This window comes from Homalodisca vitripennis, chromosome 3, assembly GCF_021130785.1.
Source record: "Homalodisca vitripennis isolate AUS2020 chromosome 3, UT_GWSS_2.1, whole genome shotgun sequence".
NCBI classification, from domain to species: Eukaryota; Metazoa; Arthropoda; class Insecta; order Hemiptera; family Cicadellidae; genus Homalodisca; species Homalodisca vitripennis.
Genome location: NC_060209.1, coordinates 140945437 through 140958831, shown reverse-complemented (window position 1 = coordinate 140958831; position 13395 = coordinate 140945437). Strand labels below are relative to the sequence as shown.

The window sequence follows — 13395 nt, the reverse complement described above, 5'->3', positions numbered from 1 at the left end:
GTAAAGATCAGTAGACAGAGTAGAAACTGACCGCAGGACAGGCAATGACCTTGTTAGGGAATGTGACAATGTAACATGACCGCTATCCGGCTGTCGCCTGTGAGACGCTGGCCGAGGTGGGTGAGGCGAGGGGATACATTACTTACTCACGGGCAGCGGGCAAATATCGAACGTCTAGTGTCTAACGTGTAATGTGTAACGGACGCGACTGTGGGTGAGGTAAGAAAACACCTGACGCGATACGGTAACAATGAGACAACTGTTTCCGGTGTGCCGGTCGACCGGAAGCGGCCAAACAGCGCTCTCCTCACACTCTAATTGCGAGTAATAACGTGTTCCCCTGCACCCGAGGCATGGCTTGGCTTGTCTTCAGTAAACAAAGAGTGCAAGAGAGAACAGGATGTCTCGAGATTGCAATCGTTCTTCTGATACTCGGTAAAACATGTAGTCGTCCAATGTGCATGCCCAATCGACATAAACTATCCGTTAAGTTATAGATCCTACATCATCCCGAAGTGATCTACGAACAATCCTCCGAGCCAATGGGACTGGACCACAGCTCTGCAATGCGAGCAGGCGCGGACGTATGTGGCAACAGGGCGATTTTGAAACGCGAGGAAATTAGAAAGCAAAATAACCAAGAAAGGCTTTAATTTACAGGTGACGGCGTAATGTGCACGCTTTCCACACATAGCTCGCCACCTTTCCGCCGCGGGCCGTTCCTAGAGCCTGCAGCACTGTTACTTTACCAGCAGAATTGTTACGTTACAAGTAACAATTACACACACGATGTAGTCTTAGCAGGATACAATGAAATTTGTAATTAATTTTAACCACATATTCATCTTTTATCGACCATACATTCATTTATTATTTATACTAAGCTATAAAAACTAATTGTCTAGTTGTACTCTGCACTAGATAGCTAAAGGAATAGATGACCACATACTTGCCCAAGATTCTACCTAATCTTTTCCACTTCCGCTGCACATTATGTTCACACTAAAAGTGATTCTGCTGAGAAGCAGGATCTACTCCTCGCCGGAAGACGCCTGCGAGTTTTAAACCCGTATTAGTCCACAAGAATAACTGCAGTTTTGTGAAACAGCTTGAGGGCGACATCTACATAAGTCTATAGTGAAAACAGACGGCGCTTTTCCAAACGACTGGCCGAATTTCCGTCAGAAACTTTTGAGGAGACGTCGACATCCGATTTTGTACGAGGCGGAAGTGCACTGACAGGATACGTGTAGATTTATAGCGGCAGTTATATTCTTATCAACAGATGCTTGGTTGAATTATGTTTCGTTATGTTTGGCTACGAAATGTTCCGTCATTCACTGGATAAATGTTGGTTACATCCGTTCGTCTGCGAGGGTCAGTCTAAAACCACATCGCAGTTAATGTTTCGGAACAAAGGACGTAAAAAGATTACAATTGTTATGGTAAAGAAATGAATAGATTTTCCTGGCTTCAGCATAGCAACAAAGCTTGTTACATGACGCTAGAACAGTTTTAATTTGGTGTTATAAACACGTAACACAACTAAAGGGTTCAACGTACGAATGTTATTTTTAGCTATGCGATCACACCACAAGAATCTAAAGCTATTAGGCTGTTTTAATAAATAAAATTTAATGTTTTGAACCACTTCGTTTACATTAAATAAAAAAACACGTGTCGTTCATACAGAGAGTTGTATATTTATTTAGTATACTATAAAAAGTATTACATTTTCCATTTAATTTTATGTATTCTGGGGTTCCTCTTTCATAAATGAATTCAGTAATATTGTCAGGATATAGTTACGAGTTTACCGTATTGAATGTCAATCTAAATAAATTAAAATACAAGTGTACAATAGAGTCACGCTTATCTAAGGAAATTAATTCGAACTTGTATTTTGAAATCTGCGATGGTAGTGTCAAGAATGTCAAAGTGATTTCATATAATGTCTGAAGAAACCCATGGCATTACATGTGATTTCTGTAGAACGACACTTTATCTTGGATACAAACGTCCTGACTAACCCAATATAAAATGTATTAGTACAACACATACCGTTAAGTTATTCAATAAGGTCCTTTAAACAAACAAAATCTTATATTAGTTAAAGCTTTATACAGGAATGATGTAAAAATCACCTTGTAAACGGGCGGTTGCTGTAAGGTCTGGAAATGACGGGGAGGTTGTCGCGGCTGTTGCTGACTGGCATAGTGGCGCGTGTGGTACTTGTGGCGCGCCTCACCACCCTCAGAAGATCGCTTTTCCACGTAGATCATTGTGTTACGACAATCACCACTTTCAAATTTAATTTTTTAACTAAGTTAATTTTGTGTAGTTAAGAACGAAAAATATTACACACACACTGTAAGAAATAACTGTGGCGCAGAAATTGCAGCACAACGAAACAGTGACGTATGCGGACTGGGGCACTCCAACGGCACGCGACTCCAACAATGGTCAACAATGGGCTCGGGTCTGGTCGGGTGTCTCCGGCAGCGCTCGGCCGCGGGGAATAAGGTGGGGGTCCGGGTCAAAGATCAGTCTCACAACTGGTTTGTCCACGATGCTAATAATCTAATGTCGTATCCGCCTGCAGCCAGCAGTGTGCTGAGTGCAGTCCACATTACCATTCCCGCCCCATTGTTTACCACCGCGCCACGCCGGTCAGCTGCGACCTGCGCTACGCTCGTGCCGCGCGCACGACTGCAGCACACATCAGACATTATCTAGATTGTCGCCTCTAACATCAATGAGTGGGTTTAGACCTTAGTTCCACTAGTGTAAAGTTCCCCTAAAACTGTAACCACTGTAAACTTTAACCCAACATTGTGGACCAATAAATAGGATACTGTAACCTGACAACTAGTTTTAAGAGATGAAGGAAGGTAATCCATCAATTAAATTACATACTCTATACAGTACTACATTTCCTTTCAGTTTAACAATGTAAAATACATTCTCATTTTTTTGAATCAAATAGTTATGTACCATTTGTTATTTGAGTCCACTGTTGTAAGAGTTAAGGGTTATTTTGTCATAGACATGTTAACAATGATGTTATTGACTAAGTTTTAATGTCATAAAAATCTCTAGACATATTTTGTGCCAATGGTTAAATAATAAAACTTTGAATTTTTGAGAAGAAAACACTGTAATACAATGAAAACTTTAAATTGTTGGTATTTTAAAATTAAATTATAGAACTAAAAACAAAATGTATATTTAAAAGTACTCATGATATAAAGATCTAATTCACCTCAATGCCTCCATTAATTTTGATTTATTGCAGCTGAATTGTAGAATATAAAAGCGTTTAAAGTTTAGCTTTATACAAAAACACCAAATACTTTCCACTGGTGACAGGGCATATCCATATCTCACGGGGAAAGTGAAGTGATGCACCCACCACTTTCATTTTCTTAATTGCCACTGTCTCACACTAGAAACAGGGCCTACTTTCGTTGAGTGTTACTCCCCAATTACTTTCTGTGAGCATAATTAATCAGTATTTATAAATTAGCTGTTAAAGGTAATGCAACTATTAATAACTATAATATGCATTACAAATTAAATACATGAAATATTACAGGTTTTATGAGGTCATATAATATCATCTTACTCTTTATTTACATCTTTTTTAATTTGCTATTTAATACATTTTAATTATGTACTACTTAACTATAGTATATTAAGTATTTCAAACCAATTTCTGCTGAAATGTCGCTTGAAATGCTTTCAAATTAATTTAATAGCCCGACTTGAAATGTAAAATAACTGTTATTTATTTTCCTTGATAAACTTTTTTATATTATTATCCTATTATTCTAATACCTGAATGTTTCAGTGCTAGGTATTATTAGATTAAGTAATTTCATCTAACAATTAATAATTATTAAATTTTAGATATATAATGCTAGTTAGCATTTTGAAAACACCGAAATATATAAAAATGTACAAAGAAAGCCAGAGAATTTGTAAGAATATTTTGCTTACATTATTGAAAAATTAATAATAAACCGTTTCAGCTCACTCCCTTTTTTGAATTTTAAAATAGAACCTTTGGAAGTCTTTGTGCTGGCGTAATAGACGGAAAAATTAGTTCATGTTTTCTTTAAGTGATTTATTTCTCCATATACTATTTACCCAAATGTATATCTACAGTTCATTTTTTAACAGAAAGATGACATTCGTGTGTATCAATAGTTAATCAATAATTTATTTACACTTATTTTGATAAAATGTCCACAAAAAGCTGTAGGTGGATAAACAAAGTATGAATATTTTTAAATAATTGTAATTTGAAGTTTGTATTTTCATGCCTGTTCTTTCAATATCAGCGTGCTGCTGGAATAACACGACGACATCAGCTGCTCAGTGATAAAAGGGCAATCGCTAATTTTTATTCTATGTTTTTATGACTATTTTTATATAGTCATATAAAAATACATTATCTATAAAAATGTATGTAGGTTTATATGTATAAGATTTTTTTTTATTGTGAATATAGATAGTTTGAATTCTTCTCAAACATTGGTATTATAAGCAATACCCATGCATTTTTACATAAATGGAATATATTTTGATTCCGGAAGCTCATTTTATCATCTATCATCAAGTAGAAAGTATTTGAAGTTCTGCAAATTGCTTTGAAATAAGGTGATATTTAAGGTTTTTTGTTTTCCAAAGTGATAAACAAATTTTAAAATACAGTTCGGGTGAAACCTTTTTTGGTTGTAATGAACCGTATTGTGTACCAAGAGTTGGTGCACCGCGGATCTCTAACTTACAGTGATGGACTGCTGTCTGCCCCACAGCGACTGTGTTGTCCTATGTGTTTACCTTCGCTGATGTAATAAAGTTTTATACATACGTTTCATCAAGTGGTTCCATTCAATACTATTAAAACTGAATTATTGCTACCATTACTTTCACACACATTCGTTGATTTTCATTACCCAATTTACTGCTAGAACAAGAGAATTTTTACTTCCTTATTCTATTACAAGTTCCTAGCAAATTTTTAAAAGTTCTGCTTATATACCTGACATCATTAGGCCTAATCTATCATTTAAAAGACTAAACCAAAACTTTAAAAACGTTATTAACTTCTGTATTCATTTTAAATGGTTTAGTCACATCTTGATGGACAAACAGGAATCGAATTCCTTTTAAAAATTATTTCCTTGAAGTATCATATCAACTTGATAAGATCTTTTTAGGCGTCTTCATCCACTAACCTACTTCAACGAAAAAGTAGTACTGCTTCTGCTGATTTATAAAATGTTTTTCTTACACTACAAAAATTTTGGGCTGATAGAAACAGATTATGAAAACTTCACTCATGTTGTGATGTTATTAAGTGATCATTTACCGATTTCACATTATTGAATAGCTGTCTTTTTATGTTTAGTTTAATTCATCTTATAATTAAAAACTTTCTGTAAGCTATTTCAGAAAAATAATACTTTTATAAGAAAAGAATTTTATTTATCAACATATGAATATACAATATATACATTTAAGTAATAAAAAATTTACTAATTAATACATTTTCCAAAATCATGGTTTAAATTCTTTAAAATCCTATATACTGGTGTTTAAATTTCGATATTGTTCCTGGGGAAGATCTCCCTGATTTCCCCATTTGATTGGGAGGGGGGGAGTGGTGTTAATACACTCCAGCCCACCCGGTATGTCAAGCCGCTCTTTCCCCCAAAATGGCACCCTTAATCCATCCTTGGCACCAGCTCACTCAGCACACCAATCTGGTACCGAAGGACTTACGAGAGGGATAATGCCTTCTGGGTTGAGAGTTTGTATATAGCTTATTATAATATCCTGCTTAAAGCCAACCATAAATAGCTGTTTGGGCTGTTAACTATTGAGAGCTCAACCAAAGATGACTATTAGTTTCAAAGATTTATATTTGGAGATGAAATTTTCAAATTAACAGCAGTTTATGAAATGCTTGGATAAAGTTCATAGATGTTAGAAAACCGTGACCTGTAAGATTTTCAGACATCATTGGTCATAACAAATGACCTTCACTTATGTTTTCACAATGAATTTCTATCCATCTGAAATTTAAATTCCATACTCATTAGTTACAATGCTGTCATCATGTCACATTACTATACAACATATAGCAGTTGTTTCCCAAAAGTTATGAATTTGAAACAATATAATATTCACGATTCATTTGTGTTAAAATGTACTATTTACGTACTATTTATTTGTGATTACTGACATTGCATCGGTTACCTACATACAGAGATTGTACAACAAAAGAAGTAATTATTTTTGTTCCCTATATTTCCTAATATAATACCATCTATCAAATAAATGGATAGACCTACCACATCAAATTTGTCGATGTCAATGATTCCACCATTTTTCATACTAGTATAAACTGTCACACACAGTGATCCTCAACACTTGAGGGTTAAAACAGTTCAAAGATTTAACCCTCCAGCTGGCACGTATTTGAGCCTTAACTGACCCCACCATCTTGATGCATTGAGCACCCTTTAAAATTTTTTGTTTTGTAAAAATAAATATCTATTGATTAAAACATTTAGTTTTGTACAATAATTTATTCAGAAAAATAAGCTGTATGATATACAAATAACTAAATTTTGAATTATCAGAATAATTGTTGAATTTTGATAATCAGAATTCAAAACTTTATTCCGTGAGTTGTATGGGCACCCATCTTGCACAATGTTCTTGTACTGCACCCATCTTACAGATTTTCTTGTACTGCAGCTTGTGAATAATTTTATGAACCGTTCCAACACTCGAGCAGTGATATGCCTTTTTCCAAATTACAGGACAATCCGAGATTCGAGAGAGGAAGTCCCAACTTCGATCGGTCGCCCACTGTGTTGCTTGTCAGAAACTTTTGCATGGACACTTTGAAACAGTTCTACCCATTTGTAAACTGTCAATTAAAACAATTATTGTCTCTGTACACTTTGGACATTCTTTTGTGGATTTTACAACCTTTCTCTCCTTCCACGACTAAAAATCTGATCACGGTGCATTGCTCTTCCATCGTGCAATTCTCAAGCAGACTTGCCATTGTTAACTGAGTAAATTTGAGGCTATGTTTACAAAATACGTTTGAACAGTTGATCAGATGTTTGCAAGGTTTCCAACTTTATGTCCTGGAAGTTTCATATGGCTCAATTCAGCAGATTTTAAGCAGTAGTAATTTGTCTCATTACTTATTGTATGACCCTCATATTAACTTATATATAAAGAAAATATGTATATAATAAAAACTTATATATAAGTATATATATACTTATATATATATATATATATATATATATATATATATATATATATATATATACTTATATAAACATTTGTTAACACGTAAATTTAAAATTACAAAAAAAGACTGTATTATAAGACAGATGGCAAGTTTTTGTCACGTGCACGGTCATCAGCTTTCAGCAATCAATAAGAGAACCAATATATTTGTGTATTCAAGCAATGATTATCAAAACTGTGATGTAATTAATAAGACTATATTCAATACGTTGCAGATTATGACTCTACTAGTTTACAAAGGAGTAAGATGCACTTTAAATTATGTCTTTGCCAGTTGTGAAGGTTAAAGAAAGTGGAACAATTAAAGATAGTCAAAATAATAAATATTATTTCCAATAATAAAATTAAATAGCATATTATTAACCCTCCATCAGGCGCTTAAAATTAGAAACACCATCAGGCGCTCACGGAGGTTTCCTCCAGGTTAGCGAATAATGGATATCATAGTCGTTTAAACTGTTTTTATTTGTTTAAAAATTCATACTGATTTAATTACAATGTAATATATTCATTTTTATATATTAAATAAAAATTACTCTCTTATGTAATGAATTTTCCAAATAAGAAATTCAAAATCTTAAAAAATGTTATTGTATAATAACAACATGATTTATTTTAAGGAATAATGCAATTAATTGTAAAAATGTTTAACCTACTGTAATAATATATGGAAATTAACTTACTTTTTAACTTCTTACAAAAACAACTTACTTCAGTTCTTGAGATATTATAAAATTGTAATGTCAATTAATACTCTGAAATAAAAATGTATTCTTTACTAAAATTTTTTTTAACACTACACAAAGTTTCAAAACATTTTCCTTCTGGTTCTTATAACGACAATGTTCACTCCATAAACAGTACTGAAATGTTCCCTAGCACAAGGGTACTGTACTGACAAGTCTCTCGTCTTCATTCTCTATTTCACAAAACTCAAATAAAATATATTGTAAAACTTAAAAAGAAACCATCACAGGTCACACATTTAGGCGCACACGGATTATTACTCCATAAAAACTAAACACAATAAGGCGCTCACGGAGTTTTCGTCCAAGCACTACAAACACAACATCGGGCGCTCACGGAGGAATCGTCCAGTCTCGCACGGAAGTAGACCTCACACTGAGAGATTTTGACAAAGATAAGCGGGAGGCTATTGTTTCGCTTCCCCGAAAGATGCTCGTGAATTACACTGCGGGAAACGACTGCCAACATCAGAAAAGTAGTACTATTTTTAATAATAAAAAATACACGGAGGAAAACTCCGTTTAGCGCCCGATGTAGGGTTAAATTTAATATATAAGCAAGTCCATTACTTTGGAACAATTAGTAACAGGAGGAGTCCTTCACTCTTGTAATTCATGAACAAAGATTAATATAAACTAAGATGAATATTGCAATTGTTATAGCTAGGTATTCATTAGTGAATTTCTATAACGGAAAACAGTTTTTGCCCTTGTAGTACAACTCAATCTCTACGAGGTTTGGGGGTTGGTGAATTCTAAGTATGTTTTTAGTTTTTAAACTTGTGTATGTTGAAACTTTATATGCTACATTATTTACTCATCTTTATTAAAGTTTGACAAAAAACTTTCTTTCTAAATTAAATGGCTTGGATGAGTTTATAAGGTAGACCAAACTGACTAAGAGAAGAGGGTTTGAAGAGGCATTTTAACATTACAGTTTTATATTTGTTAAAAAATTACCTGGTTCCTTCAAACAACAAAATACCCCTAAGCATTTATCTGGCTGAAAGGTTCCTGAAAAAATTAAATATTATTGAGTGTTTAAAACATGTAAGTGTAACTAATGGGCATTGCTTCAAATTTTAAACAAACTTAGCTCTTGTAGAGACATAATTAAATGTTACATTACTAGTTTTACAAACAAACAAAACGTAGAAATCAATTATAATAATAGAAACATATTTTCTGAATCACACTATACAAAATTACATGAAACTGAACCACCTTATACGGGTTGGAAGTTTTTTGAAAAGCTCCCTCAGTCTCTGAACAACTTAGCCCATACAAATAGTTTTAAAACTGTACTTAATAAATGACTGGTAAATCAATGTTATTATAGCTTGATTAAGGAGCTGCTGCTACCCTAAGGGGGGGTCGGTGCTATCAAGAAGGTTATGGATTGAGAAATTTATTAGTTTTTAAATTTATAACAAGTGCATTTTGTTATACTTGCTTTAGTTTATGATGTTTATTAATTAATTTATTATGATGGTAATTATGTTATGACCACCTATATACCCTAAAAAAGGGATTTTATAAGAGAAATAAATAAATAACTTCTAGCCAACAGTTTTGGAATTCGCGCTTAGCATATCAGCTCTTCTGTGCTTAAAGATACATGAATTTATACCTTATCCCATCCAGACTACATAAACCATTCCCTGCCACATCTACTCAGATATGGTTGCTCTAAGTGTAAGAGTAAAGAATATTTGATAATTTGTTATAATTTTATTTATTTATCTGACATTGGTCTAGTTTTCTGCTCCCATGACTTGAGCAGCAGTGATTTCATAAAATTATACATGATTAATTATTGGAATGTAAAATTGTATTTGAAAGTTAGCATTAATAATTTGTTAAAAAAACTCTAAAGATATAATTTAGGTAAATATCTTGTCCATTGAAATCCGAGTCAAAGATCTGTGACTTTCCTGTTAACCCATGATCTATATTCCATACACTGCAAGAAAACTTCAGTAACACACTTCACTTTTAATTTTCTATACTGCACACCTTCTGCTGAAAAATTAGTTTGCTAAGATTTTAATGCAGTCTAATACCATAAACTTAATAGTGGTGTGTAATAACAAACAGATCGTGCAGACCTACCTTAGCCGCCACAATGCTGAGTCCCATACCGTTGTTGGATTTGTGCAGTTTGATGATTTGCACTTCAGGCTGCTGCTGGGTCGGCACAAAGCCCCCTGACCGGTTGCTCATCGCACTTGGACTACGAACCTAAAACGAAAAACATATTTTTTAAGAATCCTTAGAGTAACATAATGATTATTGTTAATAAATGTGTATAATTACTATTCAGACTATATGTTGTTGATATGGCCATACCATGGGATTTGCTGGACCCATGTAGACGGTCCAGAGGCCGTTGGAGGTGGGCTGAGCACTGAGTCGACATAGACCCGCATGCTGCAGGGGTCCCACAAACTCTACCAGCCCAGGGGGAATACCCCGCACCACCTCGCAGCTGTAGCCATCCTCAGGCAAGAGAAACGGTAGAGCTAGTTCAGGCTCTTCCTCCAGCTTCACTTCCCGCCCATCCGAACGAGCCAGCTCATCAGCCAAGTTTTCTGCGGCCTATAAACACAGAGTATAAGTGAGTTAGAGAACAATCTTTTCAAGAATACACAATCATCTGTACTGTAAATTACAATGAGGTATTATCAAGATGATGGCCTAGTATCACAATGCAATTGGTTTACCATTACTAGGAATAAATCTTTGAAAAATAAACATATAACTTGATCATAAATTTGTGAAAAATTCAAACCAAGATCTAATTTAAAGGTTTTAATGCAAAATTTTTTTCCAAAGTAAATGCTGTAGTTTTTTTAAAGAAAAATATGTAAATGTTATCAATAGTTTTACAAGAGCAGTCCATACCAAAATAGTCTGATGGTGGCTGTTGCATAACAATCATTCCACACCCAACACTGTAGCTTGTTTTACAACTATGACAAATTATTGATCTGTCTCAAGACCTGTTACAATAAATAATCATCATAGGTCACCATAGACAAATATAAATACATTTAATTTCATTCAACTGTTTTCAAACAATATTTTAAATCAAACAGACACTGGTGACTATAGCCACTTTAAGACTACAGCTGGTTAGTAGTAATATAGCAACACTGCCTCAAATGTCGGACTATTTTGGCGTAGGCTATTTTACTAAGTGCGTCCATAGTCTTTTAAGCGTTTTAAATATAATTTTTATAAAGTCAATTATTATAATTCATGAATAAAAAGAAAAATAATTTTATTTCCCAATGTAGGTATTATCGGTTATTGAAACATAACAGCTCAGTAAACCAACCATTAAAGTATTGTAAAAGTCTTTTTGTACCGCCTTAAAATTTTGATGTGAAATATCTTTCCTTGTTTTATTTATTTACTACAGATACTACATTGCATATCCATTTTATAAGGTTGCATATGCATCCTTATAAAATCTCAGTATCTATGTTATGTAATGAAACTTTTTTACATTAGTTTACAAACCTTTTTCAAAAAGGTTACATCTTTTTAGGACCCAAAATTTACAACGTTTTGCCAAGTGTAATAATAAATTGTAATAATTCTAAATCATTTTCAAAAAAATTAAAAACGTGGTTATTGTCTTTTGAAAGTGTTGATTTTCTAGTAAATATAAATAGTTGATAATTAATTTTAGGTTTATTGTTGGTTAAGTCTGTACAAACGTTAAGTGTATATGGAAGATATAATAACTGGATATGGTTATAATTTATATTTATGGCATTTTATGTACTGAATTAGCTTTAGACTTTGAAAATTATAAAATGTGTTTTTTATTCAAATTTGTTTTGTTAAAGCTTAGTTTAAATGGGAAGATTGATCGTATTTGAATTTATTTGTTAATTTCATTTGCTTGAGTGTTGTTTTCTTTTTTTTCTAAGAAAGTTGGAGCCTCTACACAGGCAGTTCCTTGCCTTTTGAGGTCCTATTTTGTTTTCTTGAATTTTGTTTATTGATGTACCTTAGCTGTATTAATATAAAAAAAAGACATGTTCATATTTCTTTAACAAAAAGTTACATTGTTTTATTTTTATTTTCATGTCAATTGTGTCTACAATTAAGGAGCAATGTTTGTGTTTGTGCTTAAGGTATAAATGATGTTTATATAATTTTACTATTGTACATATTTTCAAGAAAATAAATATTTTTTCTATCTATCTTTTCTATCTTCTATCTTTTTTTGGTTGGTATCGTTACAATAGGAGCACTTATTACTCAGAAAATTATAAATATCACAAAACATTTAAGATCCAAGTACAATAAGTGACAGATCTAGGGTTAAATGGAAAACTATTTTTAGGATATAAAAATTTTAACGATTAAATTTAGATCTATGATGTAAAAAAATAAATTCTTGTAGAGGTTGTCATGAAAAACTCAGTACGTACTCTGACCACATTGTCGATGAGCTCGTGTGGTAGCCTGGGCTCGTCAGGGGTCGGTTGATACTTCTGTAGCAGAGCTCGCAGTTGGAGAGAGTTGAGCTTGAAACATGTTGACGACAGTGTAGCCAGGTCTTCTGCTGAGTACTTTGGCGCCTGCAGAACATTTTACATCAAAAATAATAAAAATACAATAATTTTACAAAAACATTTGCTTAGGGTAAAAAGTTATTTTTAAATATTTCTGTGATATTATGCATATTAAAAATGAAAAAAAGAAAAAAGGAATGAATAATTGAATGCTTAAAGTAACAATGCAACTTATGCATGCATGAGTGATACCTGAAGTAGGTGCGCCGCTTGCATAATCCGAGCTAAGTGACAGTCTGCTGCCAATTCCAAGCCTTGTCGTTCTGCCCACACTTCAACCTGGTGAACAGATGCATAGTAACTAAGTAAAAGTGAAAAGTCAGAATAAGTCATCAAGGACACAAAATTAAGATAAATGTTGCGTGATCAACCAAATCTAGTGAAGGGTGGGCTGAATACATGTATTATATCTGTAATCTGCCAGTATTTCCCTACAAGTATGCTTAATAATCAGAATAAATGTAACATATAAGTATATCACTAGTACTTCACTAAGGTTTTTCTTGGTAAATAAATTATTCATACAAATCATACTTAAAAGAAGACTTTGTACCATCGATTTGATTTTTAAGCACATTAACTACAATGCATCCACTTTGTGATGAACTGTAATATTTCAGGCTGGATAACCATAGCGTATGTTAGATAATTCATATTGAATAATGGTACAGTTGAAATCAAGAAGAGCCCTTACCCCTTTAAGGTTGTGATAT

General features: G+C 33.4%; 1 protein-coding gene across 1 annotated transcript in view; it reads right to left on the bottom strand.

Moving 5' to 3' along the window:
* Positions 1 to 13395, bottom strand: part of LOC124357597 (afadin) — a 302603-nt gene that overhangs the window by 28497 nt on the left and 260711 nt on the right. The window contains exons 17-20 of the mRNA XM_046809519.1: positions 12875 to 12961; positions 12539 to 12688; positions 10440 to 10688; positions 10203 to 10331 (exon numbers count right to left, since the gene is read on the bottom strand). Of these exons, the coding sequence (XP_046665475.1) occupies positions 10203 to 10331; positions 10440 to 10688; positions 12539 to 12688; positions 12875 to 12961 (615 nt within the window). The remainder of the gene's footprint in view (positions 1 to 10202; positions 10332 to 10439; positions 10689 to 12538; positions 12689 to 12874; positions 12962 to 13395) is intronic.